The sequence below is a fragment of the Phyllobates terribilis genome, unplaced genomic scaffold, assembly GCF_046119375.1.
Source record: "Phyllobates terribilis strain yellow unplaced genomic scaffold, ASM4611937v1 Scaffold_5__5_contigs__length_657084704, whole genome shotgun sequence".
Lineage (NCBI taxonomy): Eukaryota > Metazoa > Chordata > Amphibia > Anura > Dendrobatidae > Phyllobates > Phyllobates terribilis.
Window position 1 is genome coordinate 259,435,010 of NW_027362765.1, and position 22,618 is coordinate 259,457,627.

Sequence of the window (22,618 nt, forward strand, 5' to 3'; positions counted from 1 at the left end):
CCCATCACCCCCATGTGACCGCCCTGCAGACCCCCACACTTGGTGAGGATTTCGGCAGAGCGGTCACGTCTGATGTGTCTGTGCTGGGCCTTGTAGTGCCACAGAATATTCTGTGACACCACAAGACCATCTTCTCACCTGCTCCAGTCGCTGCTGCTGGATCTTCTGCTCCAGCATCCTGTGTCTCCTGCTCCTGACCTGCTGTGGTTCCTGCTCCAGAGCCTGCTGCTGATCCTGCAGAGAAGACTTTGGTAAGTCTGTTCTCCCTACATCCACCCCAATCCCCCCCTCTTTTTATACCCTTACCACCATTTTTTTTTTCCTGCAGCGGTCTCCAGCTCCGGTCCCCAGCGCCGGGCTCCGTCTCCTGTCTGGGTCTTCTGTTCCGACCTGCTGCTGATCCTTTGGCACCCACCTCAATCCCCCTCACCCCAGTGTCCCTGTTGATTCTCTCGGTTATGGTCTCAAGCTCCGGGCTCCCGGTCTCAAGCTCCGGGCTCCCGGTCCTGCTGCTGATCCTGCTGACCCTTTGGTAAGTCCATCTCTGATCTCCCCTCATCCACCCCAATCCCTCTCACCCCAGTGTCTGTTAACTCTCTTGGATGTGATCTCCAGCTCCGGGCTCCCGGTCACCAGCGCTGGACTCCTGCTGCTGAAAGAAGAACAGAGAAGACTTTGCTAAGTCCATCTCTGATCTCCCCTCATCCACCCCAATTCCCCTCTTCCCACTCCCCACACATCCGTGCACACATCCAGCAGCCACCAAGTGTTGATCGGTGACATAGTTCACCAATCCACACTCGTGCTCGCTGTTTGCACCACATACAGTATTTCTTTTTTTCCCACACACTCTAAATAAAGTACTTACACACACGTACCACATACATAACAAAAAATGTCACGCTCATCCCAAACTCGCTATTCAGCGAAGGAGGCATACGCTTTTCTTGCCTCCGACACTGACAGCGAGGATCCCACATTTCTTTGTTTTTCCGACTCATCGCCTTGCTCCTCCACCTCTTCAGGTGCTTTTGGACCGCCCCGCAGTCGTCGCAGGAGAGAAGATGATCCAGCGCTCCCCACTACTGATCCCATATGGACCTCGCCCCTCGAAAATTATGAGCCACTGATTCCTGATTTCGTGGCGGAATCAGGAGTCAAGTTCAACACCACCGGCCTCACAGAACTAGACTTTTTCTAAGTCTTTTTCTCTGAGGATTTTGTAAACCTCATGGTGGGCCAAACTAATTTATACGCTCATCAATTTTTGGAACAAAACCCCTCTTCATCATTTTCTAACTGGTCTCCTGTAGACGCAGTAGAAATGATGAAGTTTTGGGGCCTCGTCCTTATGGGGATACTGAAAAAGCCAGAAGTTCGGCAATACTGGAGTGTTGACGTTTTGTATAACACTCTAGTGTTCCGAATGGTCATGATCCGGAAACGTTTTCAGGCCATCCACAAGTTCTTGCATTACCAAGATAATGCAAGGTGTCCTGCACGCGATGACCCGAACTTTGATAGTCTTTTCAAAGTTCGGCCGGTCATGGAGCACTTCAACAACAAGTTTGCTAAAGTGTACGTGCCCCAAAGGGACATCTGTGTGGATGAGTCCTTAATCTCTTTCAAGAGGCAGCTTGGATTCCGGCAGTACCTGCCCAGTAAGAGGGCAAGGTACGGGATTAAGCTGTATAAACTTTGTGAGAGTACCTCAGGGTACACTCACAAGTTTAAAGTTTATGAAGGGAAAGACTCCCGGATTGAACCCCCCCTGAATGCCCCCCTGTTCTGGGAGTGAGTGGGAAAATTGTGTGGGACCCACTGCTCGATATAGGTTATCACCTGTACGTGGATAACTTTTATACAAGTATCAAGCTCTTCAAGTCCCTCTCTGTGCGAGGTACCGCAGCCTGCGGTACGGTCCGCAAAAATCAGAGAGGCCTCCCAAAGACGCTAATTTGGCAGCAGCTCAGAAGGGGTGAGAGCAGAGCCCAACATAGCGACCACCTGCTGAAGGTCAAGTACAAGGACAAGAGGGATGTCCTTTTCTTGACCACCATACATGGTGATGGCAGCACCCTCAGCACTGTACGAGGTTCCACTACACAGGTCGCCAAACCAGACTGTGTAGTGGGGTACAACAAGTACATGGGGGGAGTTGATCTCTCTGATCAAGTCCTCCAGCCGTACAGTGCTTTGAGAAAGGCCAAGGTATGGTATAAGAAGCTGGCCATGCACATTGTACAGATGGCAATGCACAACGCTTTCCTTCTGTCACAATGTGCAGGCCAGACTTCTGCGTCGTATCTTCACTTCCAGGAGACAGTTATCAAGGCCCTGATATTTGGCAGCGGTGATGGACCACCCCCCAGTACTTCCGGAACTGAAGGACCGAGAATTGTACTAGGCCAGCATTTCCCAGGGGAGATCCCTCAAGTCGCAAAAAAAGGTAAGTCACAAAAGAGGTGCCGAGTGTGCTATAAAAGGGGAATACGCAAGGACACCATTTATCAATGTGACACCTGCCCCAACAAACCTGGCCTGTGCATGAAAAACTGCTTCAAAAAGTACCATACTTCCATGGACTATTAAATTAATTTCTGACGTATGACAACCCGACGAACACTACACAGCTGACGTAGTGTTCGTCAGGTTGTCATACGTCAGTTATGTAGTGTTCGTCAGGTTGTCCTACACAACTGACGTATGACACTGCATTATAGAATTCAAAAATTAGTTACCACTTCCATAAAGGGGGCACTTGTTGGGTATTTCCACTGTTTAGGCACATCAGGGGCTGTGAGAACGTGACATGACGCCTGCAGACCGTTCCAGCAAAGTCTGCATTCAAAAGCATCACTCCTTCCCTTCCGAGCCCTGACATGCGCCCAAACAGTAGTTTTATCCAACACATGGGGTATCCGTGTACTCAGGAGAAATGGCACAACAACTTTTGGAGTCCAATTTTGCCTAGTACCCTCGTGAAAATAAAAATATTGCGGCTAAAAGATCGTTTTTGTGGAAAAAAAAAATATTTTGGCTCTATGTCATAAATTTTTGCAAAACACTTGGGGGTTAAAAGTGTTCACCACACATCTAAATAAGTTAAATAAGTTCCTTAAGGGGTCTAGTTTCCAAAGTGGTGTCACTTGTGGGGGGTTTCCACTGTTTAGGCACATCAGGGGCTCTCCAAACACGACATGGGGTCCGCTGTCAATTCCAGCGAGTTTTACATTGAAAACGTCAATTGGCGCTCCTTCCCTTCCGTGCCCTGCTGTGCGCCCAAACAATGGCTTCCCCCACATATGAGATATCGGCGTACTCAGTAGAAATTGCACAACAACTTCTGGGGTCCAATTTCTCCTGGTGAAAATAAAAAAATTGGGGTCTAAAATAAAATTTTAGTGAAAAAAAGTTAAATGTTCATTTTTTCCTTTCACGTTCAATTAATTGGTGTGAAGCACGAGAAGGGTTAATAAACTTCTTGAATGTGGTTTTGAGCACCTTGAGGGGTGCAGTTTTTAGAATGGTGTCACTTTGGGGTATTTTCTGTCATAAAGGCCCCTCAAAGTCACTTAAAATGTGATGTGGTCTCTAAAAAAATGGTTTTGTAAATTTTGTTGGTAAATGAGAAATCACTGGTCAACTTTTAACCCTTATAGCTTCCTAATAAAAAAAAATTTAGTTCCAAAATTGTGCTGCTGTAAAGTAGACAAGTGGTAAATGTTATTTATTAAGTATTTTGTGTGACATATCTCTCTGATTTAAGGGCATAAAAATTCAAATTTTAAAAATTGCTACATTTTCGCCAAATTTTCGTTTTTTTTTTTTCACAAATAAACGCAAGTGATATCAAAGAAATTTTACCACAATCACGAAGTACAGTATGTCACGAAAAAAAACAATCTCAGAATCAGGGGGATCCAATGAAGCGTTCCAGAGTAATTACCTCATAAAGTGACAGTGGTCAGAATTGTAAAAATTGGTCTGGTCATTAACGTGCAAACCACCTTGGGTTGTAAAGGGGTTAAACATGAGCCATGTATGAGGGAGTCGGAGTCGTGGAGTCGGTGTCATGGAAATTGAGGAGTCGGAGTTGGAGGTTTGGCTTACCAACTCCCCAGCCCTGGGCAGCTCCACATCTTTGCAGAACACTAGGGTTGTCTACTGATAATGCTGTGGAACATATCTGCTACTCATATTAAATTTTCACATACTAGTAGAGGGAATTAAAAAAAAACATCCTTTACTGAACTACAAAAATTCACTTTCATGTCCATTTCATTCAAATGCACCAATAACTATGACTGCCAATTGCCCCTCTGCCATATAAGATAACAGAGTGAAATCCATGTTCACCATAATTTTTACATAGCTTTGGAAATTCGGAAATCAGGAGAGGGAAAGACAAATATAAAAAAATGGCATCATTTGTAGCTAAAAAATGTAAAATAACAAAAAAAACAAAAAACAACCACATAGTAAAGTTTGAAATATAATTGAGCATTTACCTATTGTCACCATTAAGTTCATTCTGCCACTTCAGCTCCCCAGTATGGATCACACTGTCATACCAAAGAACTAGGCCACCTGGAACTTGTGAGTGCATTTTTTCAGTTAAATAGCAGAGGAACAAGGGCACGTGGGACACTGCAACCGGCTACACGTGAAGAAAAAAATACAATAAAGTTTAGAGTGGTGTATAATTTTTCACTTGTAATGTGAGGAAAGAATTGTAATTAAATGTTAAGTTTACTACTTACACTAAGCACATTCTCAATGTTAATCAACCATCCATCAAACCTATAGAAACGTGCAAGTGCAACCATCTGATCAGCAACTGCCTTATATGTAGACTCATCACCAGCCAGGAACGATTCACAGGTTTTGGCACCATCTTCCCATTCGGTGATAAATGTACCTGAGCGATGGGGAAAAGTTTATTCAATACTATTTATGAAAGACCTGCAAAGAATGCCTAAGGAGGAACGTGTTAAATAAAAAAATAAACGCACACAAGAAAAAACATCACCACGTTCGGAATTTGTGTCTGAACTTAATAACATTTATAGAATGGAACTTTTGATAGGTCAAATAGATGGAAACTCAGACAAGATATATAGCACGTGGGCTCCAAGGATTGCCTTTAGGGAAACCCCAGAGTTAAACAGTTACCTGAATTGACTTTGGTTCGCGTCCTGAAGTGAACAACACTCTGCCTCTCACCTTAGCCATATCAAACTCATAAACCGGTCATTTTAATAGAGTGGCCTGGCTCACGACCAGGACCACTGGATGGGCTCTCCCGGAGGAGAGAAGCAGATTCAACTTCCCACTCCCCTCCCTCCTACCCCCTCGTCCCTTCCTTCCTTACCCTCTTCCACTCTACCTCTTTCATGGACTTCTTCACTTCTCATATATCATTATGTTATTAATACGTTATTGCTCATATTTTTGATTACAGATTATATTGATTTATAACTTTTTACCTCAATGGTCATCTAATCATATGTGACGCACTTTGCATTAGTCTATATATGTACAACTAGCAGAAATGTCACACTCTCTGTAATCGTTCTTCAATTAATGACTTAATTATTTTCTCAATAAAGTACTGATTTACAAAAAAAATAAACGCACAAATAAGCAAGAAGATAAGGCAATAGTACAAAATATCTATCTATATCTATATATCCCCCACGTAGACAATTGTGTTATATTTTATCTCATGGACTGGTGCTGATCCTCTTGATGAGAGTGAGACTATAGCAGCATAGTATGAACTCATCATTCAGGTTAAAAAAAAACAAAAAAAAAAAACACTTGAATTCATGTTGGTCAAAGCAAGAGATTTTTATACAGGTGATAGTGTGAAAAAAAGGCATAGCATGCTCTAATCTGGTCCTCCTCCTAGACCAGTAACAGGCAGCTCCAGCGTTCACCTGCTGTATGGTTGAGCACATGGACAGAGTCATGTCTGAGTTTTACAGCGGCATTGTGAATCCGGTCCATTAAAAGGCAGCAAAATATATCTCTAAAACCTTTGTTACAGTATGTGGGTAAAGCGTCATTTACACTTTTGATTGCTTATTATTGTTCTATATTAGTTGCTGCCCCTTCTCTACCTGATTGGTGTCCAATCGGATTCCGCGCTGCTAACGCATGCACAGTTAGGCTTCGGGATACATCAATGGGCGGCTCAAATGTGCCCATTTCACACAGGTGAGCAATTCCGGATTCATCCGCTGTATGGTTGAGTACAGAAAGTGAGTAGCGTCTGGTCTAAGTTTTAGCACGGCATTGTGAATCCAGCTACAGGCAGAGAAAGATCCATGCTGAGGCTTCTCTACCAAGTGATTTACCTAACCCCAGAGCTGGATTCACAGCCACACAGCTTAGTACTATTGTATAATGCTGATGCTTCTGTCTGTGTACTACAGAGGGGGGAAAAAAAAAAAAAGAAAAAAAAAGAAGAGAAGGAATCCTTCATGTCTACAGTCATGGCCAAAAGTATTGAGAATGAGACAAATAGTAATTTTTCCAAAGTTTACTGCTTCATTTTTTGTAATGGCAATTTGCATATACTCCTGAATGTCAAAGAGTGATCAGCTTAACAGCAATTACTGTACTTGCAAAGTCAATATTTGCCCAGAAAATGAACTTTAACCCCCAAAACACATTTCAACATCATTGCAGTCCTGCCTTAAAAGGAGCAGCTAACATCGTTTTAGTGATTGATCCATTAACACAGGTGTGGGTGTTGATGAGGACAGGGCTGGCGATCAGTCAGTCATGATTAAGTAAGAATGACATCACTGGACACTTTAAAAGGAGGCTGGTTCTTGGTATCATTGTTCCTCTTCAGTTAACCATGGTTATCTCTAAAGAAACACGTGCAGCCATCATTGCACTGCACAAAAATGGCCTAACAGGGAAGAGTATCGCAGCTACAAAGATTGCACCTCAGTCAACAATCTATCGCATCATCAAGAACTTCAAGGAGAGAGCTTCCATTGTTGTCAAAAAGGCTCCAGGGCGCCCAAGAAAGACCAGCAAGCGCCAGGATCGTATCTTAAAACTGTTTCAGCTGCGGGATCGGACTACCAGCAGTGCCGAGCTTGCTCAGGAATGGCAGCAGGCTGGTGTGAGTGCTTCTGCACGCACTGTGAGGCGGAGACTCTTTGAGCAAGGGCTGGTTTCAAGGAGGGCAGCAAAGAAGCCACTTCTCTCCAGAAAAAAACATCAGGGACCGACTGATATTCTGCAAAAGGTACAGGGAGTGGACTGCTGAGGACTGGGGCAAAGTCATTTTTCTCTGATGAATCCCCTTTTCGATTGTTTGGGACATCTGGAAAACAGCTTATTCGGAGAAGAAGAGGTGAGCGCTACCACCAGTCTTGTCTCATGCCAACTGTAAAGCATCCTGAAACCATTCATGTGTGGGGTTGCTTCTCAGACAAGGGAATCGGCTCACTCACAGTCTTGCCTAAAAACACAGCCATGAATAAAGAATGGTACCAGAATGTCCTCCAAGAGCAACTTCTCCCAACCGTCCAAGAGCAATTTGGCGCCCAACAATGCCTTTTTCAGCATGATGGAGCACCTTGCCATAAAGCAAAGGTGATAACTAAATGGCTCATGGAACAAAACATAACGATTTTGGGTCCATGGCCTGGAAACTCCCCAGATCTTAATCCCATTGAGAACTTGTGGTCAATCATCAAGAGACGGGTGGACAAACAAAAACCAACAAATTCTGGCAAAATGCAAGCATTGATTATGCAAGAATGGACTGCTATCAGTCAGGATTTGGTCCAAAAGTTGATTGAGAGCATGCCAGGGAGAATTACAGAGGTCTTGAAGAAGAAGGGGCAACACTGCAAATATTGACTTGCTGCATTAACTCATTCTAACTGTCAATATAACCTATTGGTACTCATAATATGATTGCAATTATATTTCTGTATGTGATATAAACATCAGACAAACACTAATAAAAACCAGAGGCCAGCAGATCATGTGAAAATATAATTTTGGTGTCATTCTCAAAACTTTTGGCCATGACTGTATGTGCACTGTGTGTGGGAGAAATCATAGAAACTATTCTCTTACTACGTCAGAGAAAACTGAAAATGAGTTGGTAAGAAACCGGGTACAATCATGTAATGGCCAGAAATAGTATTATTCCTCATGTACATACACAGGAAACATTCTGAAAAGTTAGCTGAAATGACAGGTACAAGAACAGATGCAGCTTCATTCAAGACAGAGAACTTCAACATTTACACTGATGGTGACTAGCTGAAAGCAGTGAAGTGACCTCACTATCTGCGCAATGTTCCTCCGGGTTTTCAAATAGATGGATGAACAGTATACAACCTCTCATTACAATGGTGCTTCAACACTATAGCTCAGCAATATACCACCAGAAATATATAGTAATGTTCTTGAAATAGTCACCATTATTAAAACATTAGCACTATTTTCATTGTAAACCTAGCCAGGTAAAAAGCCAAAAAAAGATATTGGAATAAAGCCTGCATTGCAATGTTTCAGTAAGGTTTCCAAAAGGTCGGGTTCAAACAAGGGTATGAAAAGTCTTCTGATTTTCAGCAAGTAAAAAAAAAAAAAAAAAAAAAAAAAAAAATTTATATTATATATATATATATTTTGGACAATTCTCACCCATATTGTCATCCATGCGTCCATTTTTATACATAAACATTTACCAATACTTACAGGACCAAATAGTTTCCCCATGTTAAGAACTGCAATGCAGCTGTAAAAACGGGATGCAATACGGATGATCTGCATAGGTTATGATTATTATTATTATTTTTTTTTTTTTTAAAAAAACAAGATGTGAAAAGACCCTTATGAAGCGGCAGAGGTCAATGCTCTCATCATACAATAAATACATTGTCCTCATAGAGGCTGCTGTATTATTAGCATTGGATTATCAGACAAACAACACAGTAGATAGTTCTGTCATTTCTGACAAACCTTGAATAATATACTGCAGCTCACCCACCAGGGAAGCATATTGTAGTGACACATCTGCACAACCTTGTTTTTATGTGCACAAGGAGCCAATATGGGAATGCAACTTAATGCCAACAAGCCTTACCCAAGACAGAAACACCATGCTTGTGAGCAGCATTTGTCCAACCCACAGGTGGAAGGGTGAACATCCGATGACTGAAGTACACAAAGATATCAATGTACTGCCAATGGTAGAATACATAGGGGTCCTTCGAGTCAGTGCCCTGGATAAACCTGCAGGACAGATCGAGATTACATAGATTTACTTCCTAACATTTGCTTGTCGTGGTGTTTGAAGTCACACGGTGAAAACCACCCCAGCCAACCTGTCCTCCAGATACCCTCCCATCATGTCATGGCAGACCAAAGTCTTCGGTCTCTGGCTATCAATAGGTGGATATCGTTTTGCCAGAGGTGTCACAGCAATATTAAACATATCTTGGCTGGTTGCTTTCCATGAAAGCAGTTCTTCCATATTTGAAAAGAAAAAGCTGATTGGTTCGGTCGTCACTCTGTCATGATGTCGAGCTAAAATTTGAAAGAAATATTTATGAGCGGAGGTAAATGGTGCTTGCATTAATGTGGAACAGGTACAAAGCCCATGCCAGGGTCAGTCATTATACTGCAGTAATGCTGCTGCTTACCTGACAGTGGAGCAGACTCATATCTAATGACTTCTTTATAAACCTTCATGTCTGGACTAAGATTTTATCTAAAAGAAAACATGAGAGAAAATGGTTGAGTGCAATAAGAACATATAAGTTACATTGACACTGCAAGATAATCGTAACGCTTGTTTCCCCGATACCTAGGCATTGTAGAAAGCCTGTCAATCACCTGATAAAGGAGCAAGAAAAACTCTTATTTGTCTGGTGAAATGATTATTAAAAGCACCACTCCAGAGTTTTATTTTTAAATGCAGCACTGGAGTGGTGGCCCTAATGCAAGTTCCCCGCTCCTAGTAATATATTTACCGGCCGCTGTCTTCAGCTCTTCAAGGCGCTGCTCCGGTCCCGATCCACCATCTTGTGGCTGCACCTTCTGACTGACTGGAGGTCAGAGGTACGGGTCACAAGCTCTCCATGTAAGTGTAGGAGAGTCTCATTCTGGCTCTCATAGACTTACATTAAGTAGTGACTTCTGGGTCACCCTGCAAACACTGCAGAGATCCGGTAGGTCACAAACTGCAGAAGACGTCCAATGCGGCACTGAGAACAGATGAAGACGGCAGCTAATACTAGGGTCAGGAAACAGAATGTGTTGCAGAAAAAAAAAACGGCAGACTATGCGCACACAATGAACTATTAATGATCGTTCTGTGCACATGGGGAATGAAGCGAGTCTGAGGACATGTGCTATTAAACGGACTCCGAATAGCAATATGTATCCGATCACTGGTCGTTTTCGTATGCAAGCCATGCACTGTAAATGAGCCAGATGATATCCTAAGAAGGAAATCACTGACCAAATGCAAGCAACTGAGATTCTGGGACAAGCAACTTAAAACACTGCTATTCATACCTTTTAGGTGGGATATCTATTTTTTCTTTGCATTCAAGAAAGGTGGACCATTTTTTTTAAAATTAGTGTACTGCATTAAATTTTCATCAGTGTTTGATCCATGTAACTTGTTTTTACCATCAGTGTGTCTGCAGTTTTTCTTGCATACAAAAAACATTTTTTAAGTTGCTCCCGAATAGGTGAGTTTAATCATTTTTCGTTTTTTGGGGGAACAATCGGCCTGCAAATGAAAACCGTGCAGGAACAGCCCCACAGACTATAATGGGTACGTGCACCATCTGTGAAAAAGAATATGTAAGTGAAACACGATGTCTAAAAAAGAGGCTATGTAACTGAAGACACAGAGGTAATTTGCAGGTAAACACCATTTAAATTATGTCTGGCAGGCTTACTGGAGCAGTGGCTACAGGGAAAAAAATGAAATTATATTCTTACAGCTGCTCGCTTCCAGTCATTGGGGCGGATACAGTTATTGCCAAATACACTGAAAGGGCAGCTGTAATCACTACCCTGACAATTTAATTGTAAGCCTTCACGGCAAATACACACTGGCAATCTGGCAGTCAATCTGTGCAGGGGAGTGATTATTGTGTAGTGAGCAATGACTAACAGCTTCCTACATAACCCGATGACTGGAAGCGAGCAGCTGCAGGGAAAATATAACTTCATTTTCTCTCTCTAGCAACACTGCTCCAGTACAGCAACCAGCATAATTTATATGCTATTTATCTGCAGATTATCACTAGGTCTGCATGTAAATAGCATTTTTTTTTTGGACATGACATATTCCCCTTCAAAATATGTGATCAGAAAGCAAAATAATGAAGGATGATTCCAGCGATGGGTCACTTATTTTTTCGGCTTTCTGCAGTATTGCTAAAATCCCTGTTTTATCTGCTGCAGATCTACCAGTTCTCTGAATGCTGAGCTATGTATAACCCCGCCAATACCACTGATTGACAGCTTCCTGTGTACATAGTGCATAGGCAGAAAGCTGCCAATCAGTCATGAGGGTGGGATTAAACAGAGCTCAGGAATATAGAGGAATACATGGCAGAATGTTTACAATTCTTTTAGTGATATAACACAGATTTTATCAGCAGGAGATTATCAAAGCTACAGCAAGCAGTCCAGTAAGTGATACTTCATTGGAACCAGGGTCTGTTGCTATATTATGCTGCGCTCAGATTAGGTGGCAAAAACCCGGTGACAGATTCCCTTTAAGACTCCACGCATCTGTTAGCTAGCAGCTGATCTGAAACACCTAACACCAGTCACTACACATTAAATGGAGTTGGGCTGCACTGCTCTGTTGAATGTTTACATCTGGCTGCCCGGCCACATATATACAGACCCTCACTAATCTGAATATATACACACATACTCAAACAAAAGTGAATACATAGATTTTGAGTTTGCAAAGGCATACTCAGCAAAATGTATATATACACACATTACCAAATTGTCCAGCCGTGTGAGCGCATGCGCATACCGCACTACAGCCCCATTTTATTGAAGAGACTGTGTGTGAGCGAATAAGCAGACACAGTGTCTTCAACAAAATAAAAAAAAAAAGAATTCTACTACAAAGTCAACATAGCAGTGCGCATGCGCTGGCCATTGCAATTATCCCTATGGCCGGCGCACTGCTTTGTTAACATTGTAGTACATTATTTCAATAAAATGGCGCCGGAGTCAGCGCGTGCGCATACCCTGATCTCCACTGCCATTTTATTGAAGACACTATAGATGCAAATTCGCAGATACAGTGTCTTCAAAAAATGGCGCCGGACAGCGTGTGAATATTGCTCTATCCGGCACCATTTTATTGAAGTATTGGACTACAAAATTAACAAAGCACTGCATATGCCCACACTCCAAAAAACGCACCAATAAAAATGCTCACCACCCGGGTGTAGAACAAATTCAAAAGCTAGTCCTCATACATGCCTCAAGGGTTGGTCACGAGACGCGCAGCCGGTCTGTACATCGCAGTTCTCACTCAAACTATGAACATTGGATGCGTGAAACCACCCTAAGGCTATATGCATACTGGGCGTTTTTTCAGAGCGGGAATAGGCCAGAAATGCACTGCATACCTTATCCCGTGACTTCCTGAGCACTTTTTCTACGTTTGACAGCTTGAATTTTTTCCATTGTTTTTGGGGCATCATTTTTTCTAGCGTTTTCTTGACTTTTTTTTTTTTTTTTTTTTTTACTTCAACAATGAAGAAACTGCTAGTGCTTTTTTAAAGGAAACCTCTCAGCACAGAATGACTGTTCAAACCAAGCACAGGCGCTCAATTCTGCACGGCGGCGCCAATCATTTATATATACCTTCCCACCGGCTTGTTTTATGGCATATTCTGACTGTCCTTTGACTTCTCTTATAAGATATAGAGCTTCTTCAGAGCAGAAGAATGGAGCGGTCACATCTTTTAACCACTTGGTATTTTTGGGAACCTGAAGTGGTTAAAAGATGCTGAAAAGCCTGAATATAGGACCAGCAGGTCGTTCCTACATAGAAATGTACGCTCGTTCTTCTGGGCGCTTAGTCGGCGCTTTCTCAGGCGGGTGTCACAGCAAAATCCACCTGAAAAAAAGGACATATAAAGACCCCAGTCATGGTGCCGGTCACATAAATGGGGGTTAATGACATGTGTGGGGGGTTTCCCTGGCACTGACGGATACCCACCAGCACCCATACAGGGCTCACAGCGAAGATAAATATGTCACTATGGGTGTACGCGGCATATAATAAGGGAATACCTGTCTCACTATGAGGAGAATGAGGTCTGGCACTCAGCACCGCAGGTCCGCGCCTTCTGCTGAGGCGTCAACCACAGCAAATGTGTGGGAGGAAGAACAGAAGAGGATGTATCAGAGCTCGGCCATGTTTCCTGCACAGCACGTGTGTACACAGGAGGCTAAGCACACAGGCGACACCTGCAGCAGGATGGCGGCTCTCCTCACAGGCTCGCCTCCCTCCCGCTGTCCCCGGCTGTCATTCTCTCCGTAGACACTTCTGCAGGTCTCTCCTCACTTCCGCCTCCTCATCTTGCGGTCACTGAGGCGTGAGGGCCGCCTGTACTCGTCACTCAGCCTCGTCCCGCCTTTTAAAGAAAGTTCACTGTATAATGAGCGGTTCATACAAGAGCCTGTGTGACGCGTCAATAACGTCGCAGTGTCATTTATAACATAGGCTATAAAGTCTTCCAGAGAAGAAGCGCTATGCACAGACGGCTGTAGTACCCATGCTGGGCCACTAGAGGGAGACATAGCAGAAGGCAAGCGCCGCTCTCCCAGTTCCGAACTCCCGCCACTTTTATGAGACCTGTTGTGTGAGGTGGTGATGACATGTCGGGTGCAGCCTGTCATAGTCCAGATGCAATGGCTGTGCTGCTTGTAAAGCTGGGCTCATATTTGCAATAAAGTTCGTGTATACAGCGAATGTGGCAGTTCTATGTATTAGTCAGGTATTTGGAGGGGTGGGTACAAATGTAAAACGTGCAAATAGGTGCTGTCGCTGCAACACAATATAGTGTCTGTGCTGAGGTAAAAGATGTTATTTTATCTTATAGGGACATATAAAATGTGTCGGGCATCTGTGTAACCTGTTCTAACCACTGTACGGATAAAATAGCGTTTTTTACCTCAGGTCTGATGCTACATCGTGCTGGAGTGATACGATGTATTACATGAGGCGCCATCCTCTCTTTTGTTTCATTTCACTTGCAAAAGCCATGCAGCTGATAACTGCATTACTGAATGCCTGAGGCAGGGCACATAATCAAGTGTGAACCCTGCCTAGGGCTACGTGCACACGTTCAGTATCTTACATCAGTATTTGTAAGCAATATACTGCATATGTTCTATCTTTTTTGGCATTTTTTTTAGCTTTTTTTTCAGGCGGAATCCATCTGAAAAAGACACATACACTTGGGAACAGATTGAAATTAACCCCTTCACAAGCGATGACTTAGATACGTCCAAGGTCATCTCCCTGCATTTGATGCGGGCTCCGGCTCTGAGCCTGCATCTTTCACTGCACGTGACTACTGATCCACAATCCAACCGCGGCTGTTATGTTAAATGCCACTGTCTATTTGACAGCGGAGCGCCGATGGGTTGTCATGATAGCCAGGGTTCTGTAGAAGACCCTCATGCCTGCCATTGTAAATCTATGAACAGCAGCTTGTTGTCAACGTTCATAGGAGATAATGATCCTTGCTATGTATAGCACAGGCGATCGAATGATTGCAGCTTCAAGTCTCCTAAAAGGACTATTGAAGTAAAAAATAAAAGTTTTTAAAAATATTAAAAAAATACGCGTTTGGTATCGCTGCGTTCAGAAACGCCTGATCTATCAAAATATAAATTACATTAATCCGATTTGTTAACGGCGTAACGAGAAATAAAGACTGAAACTCCAGAATTATGATTTTTTTTGGCAGCCGCAACATTGGAATAAAATGCAATAATAGGCGATCGAAACATCGTATGTACCCCAAAATGGTATCAATGAAGATATCAGCTAGGGCGCAAAAAATAAGCCCTCACCCAGCCCCATATCCCGGGAAAATGGAAACGATACGGGTCGGGGAAAATTGCGAATTTTTTTCTTACAAAGTTTTGATTTTTTTTCACCACTTAAATAAAAAAAGAACCTATACATGTTTGGTATCTTCAAACTGTTAATGGCCTGGAGAATAATAATAGCAGGTCAGTTTTAGGATTTCGTGAACATAGTAAAAAAAAAAAATAATTGTGGTATTGCACGTTTTTTGCAATTTCACTGCACTTGGAATTGTATTCCTGTTTTCCAGTACACGATATGGTAAAACCAGTGGGGTTGTTCAAATGAAAAATAAGCCCTCACATGACTATATTGACGGAAAATAAAAAAGTTATGGCTCTGGGAAGAAAGGGAGGAGAAAACAGAAACTCACAAGATGGTGAAGGGGTTTTCTGGTGTCAGAAAACTACTCTCCCCCGGCTGCAGTATGTTTAAAAAAAAACAAACAAGCAAACCACTTTATTCACCCTCCCCGGGTCCTGCACTGAGTTTCCACTGCTGCTTCTGGTGTCGGTTATTGTTTCAACGCTGACATCACGTAGACAACGCTGCAGTCAATCAGTGGTTCGTGCCATCAACTTGCTGCGAGCTGGTAAACTCAGTTATTTGCTGCAGCACTGCCTTTTTTAAACAAACTACAGCAGGGGATCGCAGCTGATTCTTTCTGTGAAGTAAAACATTGTTTAAAAACAGGCAGTGAAATGTTTTACCTCACAGAAAGAATCAGCTGTGATCCCCTGCTGTCCTGTCTGTATACTCTTTTGCTTCCTCCCCTGCCCAGGAGCTGTGGTATGATCAGATCATGGTCCAACACAGCCATTACACAGTGCACAGCAGGGGCACATTTATAAGATTATCTCAGCACAGGAACATTTTATTTAACCCCTTCACAACCTTGGGTTTTGTCATTTTTGCTTTTTCGTTTTTTGCTCCCCTTGTTCCCAGAGCCATAGAGTTTTTATTTTTTGGGCAATATGGCCGTGTGAGGGCTTATTTTTTGCGGGACAAGTTGTACTTTTCAACGCCATTACTAGTTTTACCATATCGTGTACGGGAAAACGGGAAAAAAATTCCAAGTGCGGTAAAATTGCAAAAAAAGTGCAATACCACAGTTGTTTTTTATTTATTTTTTTACCACGTTCACTGAATGCTAAAACTGACCTGCTATTCTTATTCTCCAGGTCATTACGAGTTCGTAGACACCAAACATGTATAGGTTATTTTATATTTAAGTGGTGAAAAAAAATTCCAAAATTTGGTAAAAAAAAACAAAAAAAAATAGCGCCATTTTCCGAGACTTGTAGCGTCTCCATTTTTCGTGATCCGGGGCTGGGTGAGGGCTTATTTTTTGCGCGCTGGGCTGACGTTTTTATTGATAACATCTTGGGGTAGATCCGATGTTTTGATCGCCCGTTATTGCATTTTATTGCAATTTTGCGGCGACCAAAAAACGTAATTCTGGCGTTTAGAATTTTTTTCACGTTACACCGTTTACCGATCGGATTAATTCTTTTTTTATATTGATAGATGGGGCGATTCTGAACGCGGCGATACCAAATATGTGTATGTGGGTTTTTTTTTTTTATATTTTATTTTGAATGGGGCGAAAGGGGGGTGATTTAAACTTTTATGTATTTTTTATTTTTTTATATTTTTAAAAACATTTTTTTTTCACTTACTGCATGCTTCAATAGTCTCCATAGGAGACTAGAAGCAGCAGTTGTCTGATCGGCTCTGCTACATACAGGGGACCAGCAGATCCCCTGCATATAGCAGAATTGGTCCTGTGCTATGAGCGCCGACCACTAGGTGGCACTCATAGCGACGAGATCATGACAACCACAGGCGTATGCTGCAGACCCTGGGTTGTCATGCCCACCCATCGGTGACCCGCGATCACGTGACGGGGTCGCCGATGGGCGGGGCTTATGACGCGCAACCCGGAAGCGCGCGTTAAATGCCGCTGTCGGAGATTGACAGCGGTATTTAACATGTTAACAGCCGCGGGTGGATCGCGATTCCACCCGCGGCTGTTGCGGGCACATGTCAGCTGTAAGAATCAGCTGACATGTGCTCCGTTCAGTGAGGGCTCAGCGCAGCAGCCCTCACTGAACCGGGGGTACGCAAATGTGCGTACTAAGACGTCATGGGTTGGAAAGGGGTTAAACACATCCAATTGTGTAAATTATTATTATTCCAAGATCTATTGATTAAAATCAACTTTTGTTCGTGGGAAAACCCCTTTAAGGCTACATTCACATTTTCTTGGACTGCACACAGCACCATAGTGTTTCATTGAGCCATACACATATTCGTTTTAAAAATGGGTTCCGTTCTACAGTCCGTGAGGCTCAAAGCATGTCCTATTCTCTACATATTTTGCGGATTAGACTTGGCCATTAAAAACTATTTAGATCCATGAGACAGATGATACTAGGAAGACATGCTTCATACTCAGAGTTCCTTCCTAGGTTCATCTGTTTTTAAGGGTAGGTTCACCCAATTGTATTTTCGATCTGAGTGCTGTCCGTGAAAACAACGGACAGCACATGGACCATTGTCATTCAATGGGGCAGTGCAGATGAGCAATTTTTTTTTCACTGACCGAATCTGTGTGTGAAAAAAATTGCAGCATGCACTAGTTTCTTCTGTGTGTCGGATGAGACTAACCCATTCAAGTCTATGGGTGTGTAAAAATGTCAGATGTCATATGGAGCTACCATATAGCATCCGTTTACTACAGACACATTGGAAACTGTAAATGGTCTTGTAAAATGATTAATAACTGCTGCTGAGACAACAGATTGCACATGGGTGAGAAAAAATAATCTGAGTTTTCTGGGTGAAACTGATTAATTTTTCATACGCTCATTAACAGATAAATAAGTTCATGGATTAAGATAAGGTTCTGGCACTCAAAATAACAATAGCACAGAGGTCAAAGGTTCTTTTTATGTCCTTTTATTGATGTACATACAGTGAAATCCAAATGCAAAAGGTGGTTCCTGCCCATCGTTTCAACCCTCACGGGTTTTCGTCAGGGGCTTTAGACTAGTTCCATAATATGTGGATACAAAAACGAAAAACAGAGGTATCAATAACAATGTAGGTACATCATCAGAGTTAGTGAATATACTTGATATACACATAAATAAGTTCAGACGGTCTACGAGTTTCAGTGAAAAAACCCCCGGATAAGATAAAAAACGGAAGCAACTAGGATGACATCTCAGAAAAAATGTCCGTTTCTCTCAGATGGTAACACTCTCACAGAGTGACTGCAGAGTTCTAGATGTAGACCGGACAACCTCTTTAAGGCCATGTACACACATAGTGTTTTTGTAGCGTTTTTTCGGCGTTTTTACAGCCGCGAAAACACTTGTAAAACCGTCTGCCATGCAAAGCAATGTGAATTCGGATGTGCTGTGCACATGATGCGCTAATTGGCACGCCGAATTCGCATTGCTTTGCAAAACGCAGCATGACCATTTCTACCGCGATTACGCCGCAAATTTGCAGCCATTGAGGAACATTGAAACGCAGCAAACCCACAGGTATATGTGGATTTGCTGCGTTTCAATTAAATTCAATGGCCGCGAATTTGCAGCGTAATCGCGTTGCGTGTAGTACCCGGGATGAAGAGGAGACTACAACTCTCTTCATCCCGGCTACCACGCGGTGAAAAAAAGAAATAAAAAAGTTAAAAATTTCAAAACCTGTGTACTCACCTCTCTAGTCTCCTCCCGGCGGCAGCGATCCTCTTTCCTCGGCGTCCCGCGGTGTAGTTGCAGGACTTACGGTGATGTCATTTATTCAGCTGAAATGACGTCACCGCAGGTCCTGCCAGTACACCGCGGGACGCCGAGGAGAGAGGATCGTCGCAGCGAGGAGACCGGAGAGGTGAGTATACAGGGTTTTTTTATTTTTAACTTTTTAATTCTTTTTTTTTTTTTTTTTACTATAGATGCTGCATTTAAAGCATCTAAGTTGGTCACACAATAGAAATCCATGCCGGTTGCATGGATTTATAGTGTGTGACCAACTTGTCAAGCACTTTTCCAAGTGATGCTCAAAATCGCTTGGAAAAGTGCTTGAAAAAACGCATGTAAAAACGCTGAAAAAACGCTTTTCTCTGGCAGAAAAAACGCATGTAAATCTGCATGCGTTTTTTTCTGCCGGAGAGAGGCAAAAAATGCTCTGCATCAAATCTACTAGTGGGCACATAGCCGAAGGCTGAGTTCACACGGTGCGTTTTTAATGCGTTTCCGCGGCGTTTTTTGCAGCTGCGTAAACGCCGCGGAAACGCATTGAAAACGCATGGTAGAAGGGCAGCAATGTTCCCCAATTGAAATCCGCATGTGCTGTGCCCATGATGCGGATTTTTCCGCAGCGTAAATGCTGCGCTCAAAAATCCGCAGCATGTCCATTAATTTTGCGGAAATGCTGCGTTTTCGCCGCCATTGACTTGCATTAGAACGCGCCAATTCCGCAAGACTGCATCTGTACTTGCGTAATTGGCGCGTTCTAATGTGCGGATGGTACCCGGGTGTGGAGGAGAGGAGAGTCTCATCTACACCCAGGTGTGAGCAGGACAGCGCGGGCCATCAGAGGGTAAAGTATACATTTATTTTTACCACTCTCTCGGGTCACACTATATAAATCCATGCCGGTTGCATGGATTTATATAGTGTGACCTAGTTGTCAAGCACTTTCCAGGTGATGCTAAAATCGCCTGGAAAGCGCTTGTCAATCCACATGCGGAAACGCATGTGAATCCGCATGTATTCCGCAGGAAAAACGCATGCACAATCTGCATGCGTTTTTTCTGCCAGGGAGATCCAGAAATGATGCAGAAATTTTCTGCTTCATTTCTGCATCGTGTGCACATACCCTAAGCCTCATTCAGACATCCATTGTTTTTTTTTATTAAGTTAATACACGTACAGTAAACTACATAGCAAAACACTAATTAATCTCACGGACATCTATTATCTACCCTATATCTATCTATTAGTGATGAGCGAGCACTAAAATCCTCAGGTGCTCGAAGCTCGGGTCGAGCACATTGGAATACTCGGGTCCTCGACCCGAGCAACGAGCCCAATGTAAGTCTATGGAAAACTCAAGCATTTTTCTGGCGGTCCCCCCCCCGGCGGTCTGCAGAAGGTCAAAAATTGCCCAAATCGATGGGAACAGTGCTCAATTAAACGTCAGGCAGGCAGAATATATAAGCAGACAGGCAGGCAGGGTATACAGGAGGGTGCATGAAAAACATAGCAGGGCACTAAGAACACACTAGTGCCCTCCGATTTTCATGCACCCGTCTCTTTAAAAAAGCCGGCCGGCAATTCATCAGCAGCATACACCGGTACCCGACAATTTAGAACAGAAAGAATAGAGCATCACACATAGATTAGATAGATATAAACATGTCAGTCACATATATAATAAGTACAGTGACAGTGTTGGTTACTGTACTTGTCATTTAGTGTTAAAATAAAGGATTTATTAAAAAAAAATTGGCGTGGGGTTCCCCGTAATTTTAGTCTCTAGCGGAGGTTAAGCAGACAGCTGAGGCTGATGTTTGAAGCCTGGGAAGGGGGTAATACCCACGGAGCTTCCCAGGCTACTAATATCAGCCCCCAGGTGAATATCTAGCCTTTACTAGCTATTAAAATGGGGGACCCCCAAAAAATGACGTGGGGACCCCCCTATTTTAATAGCTAGCAAAGGATGCACCATTTCTGGCACTTAGCCTCGCTCTTCCCACTGCCCTGTAGCGGTGGCAGTGGGGTAATAGGGTTGGGGTTGATGTCAGCTTATAATGCCAGCTGACATCAAGCCCAGGTTAGTAATGGAGAGGCGTCTATAAGACACCCCCATTACTAACCCCATAGCGAAAGTTAAAAAAAACACAAACACCCAGAATAAAATCCTGTAATTGAAATAAAGACACAATTCTTTAATGTTCTAAATTAAACTCTACTTACCGTCACGCCCATTCCAGCTGAAGCCAACGATCTCCTGCAATGCAAGTAAAATAATTAACCAACCTCATCCTTACCTTTCCATGGTTCCCAGGACGGCTCCAGCTCTGCTACATTCACATGACAGGCTGGAACGCAGCAGAACGCTGCCATCCAGCTTGCCATGCCGTAGACACTGAGAAGCTCCTCAGTGTCTGGCTGTGACGGCATCCAGATGAGCCGAGTTCATGTCCAATGAACTCAGCTCACCTCATGCACGTCACTGACAGCGTGGGAGAATTCTCCTGCGCATGCGGTGCCGGAAAATGACGTCAGCGCTGGAGCAGGAGAATTCTCCCACGCTGGGACGGCATTGAGATGGCAGGCTGGATGGTAGCAGAACGCTGCGGAGAGCAGGCATGCTTGCGCTCTGCAGTGTCTCTGAAGGATGACAAGCTGGATGGCAGCGTTCTGCTACCATCCAGCCTGCCATCTCAATGCCGTCCCAGCGTGGGAGAATTCTCCTGCTCAAGCGGTGACGTCCTTTATTTTAATACTAAGTAACAAGTACAGTAACCAACACTATCACTGTACTTATTATATATGTGACTAACATGTTTCTACCTATCTAATCTATGTGTGATGCTCTATTCTTTCTGTTCTAAATTGTCGGGTACCGGTGTATGCCGCTGCTGAATTGCCGGCTTTTCATGTTTCACTGTGAACACTGTTTCCATCGATTTGGGCAATCACTGTAATGCCACAACCACCATGGCTGTGACATTACAGTGAGTGGCAGACAATCCCTGCATGATTGGTGCTCTAACTAGCGCCAAACATGCTGGACGGGGACCCGAGCTCCCGCCCGAGCATCGCGCAAGTACCCGGCGAGCGTTGAGCATCTCAAGCAATGAGATGCTCGGGCGAGTACCGAGCAGTGGCGAGCATGCGCGCTCATCACTACTATCTATCTATACTTTATAAAAACGCAACGTTTTTGCTGCATAAAAAAAACGGAACTGAGGTGTGGGAATCATGTGGGAATTCAGCTGAGTAAAAAATTTAACAAACACTGATCGTGGGAACGTACCCTTATACTGTTCCTTTGATTGTTCCACTCCTGATTTTACTGATGTAAATTATTGACCAAATACTGAACATGTGAACGAGGATGAGGGTACGCCAAATCATCCATTTTTTGTCCAGAAAAAAACTGAGATTTTTCATCTGTTTTGTCATCCGTTTGCCAATAAATAATAAAAGACCATATACAGTTTCCTATGTTAACAATTGTAATGGATCCATGAGATACACATGACATCAGGATGGTAATGCCGGGTTCACATCACGTTTTTCCAACATGTCAGTGGCTCCGTTGGGGCTTCTGTCATTTTTGACAATGTCCACCTTTTTGAAATGGGCACAAACACGTTGTCGGCTGCGCTTTTGAGTCCAGCTGACTCCTATGGGCACAAACCTTTAGTAGTATTCCCACTCTCTAGTCACACAGCAT

The 22,618-nt window shown here is 43.3% G+C and overlaps 1 protein-coding gene across 2 annotated transcripts in view; it reads right to left on the reverse strand.

Annotated features, from left to right (window-relative positions):
* Positions 1–13,696, reverse strand: part of ENGASE (endo-beta-N-acetylglucosaminidase) — a 51,340-nt gene extending 37,644 nt beyond the window's left edge. Inside the window, exons 1-7 of one of the 2 annotated variants that reach the window (XM_073684096.1) lie at positions 13,333–13,696; positions 12,901–13,156; positions 9,687–9,754; positions 9,369–9,570; positions 9,128–9,276; positions 4,764–4,921; positions 4,512–4,660 (exon numbers count right to left, since the gene is read on the reverse strand). In XM_073684096.1, coding sequence (XP_073540197.1) covers positions 4,512–4,660; positions 4,764–4,921; positions 9,128–9,276; positions 9,369–9,570; positions 9,687–9,735 — 707 coding nt within the window. In that variant the 5' untranslated portion in view covers positions 9,736–9,754; positions 12,901–13,156; positions 13,333–13,696. The remainder of the gene's footprint in view (positions 1–4,511; positions 4,661–4,763; positions 4,922–9,127; positions 9,277–9,368; positions 9,571–9,686; positions 9,755–12,900; positions 13,157–13,332) is intronic. The other variant, XM_073684095.1, reaches the window with a different exon arrangement.
* Positions 13,697–22,618: the final 8,922 nt, after the last annotated feature.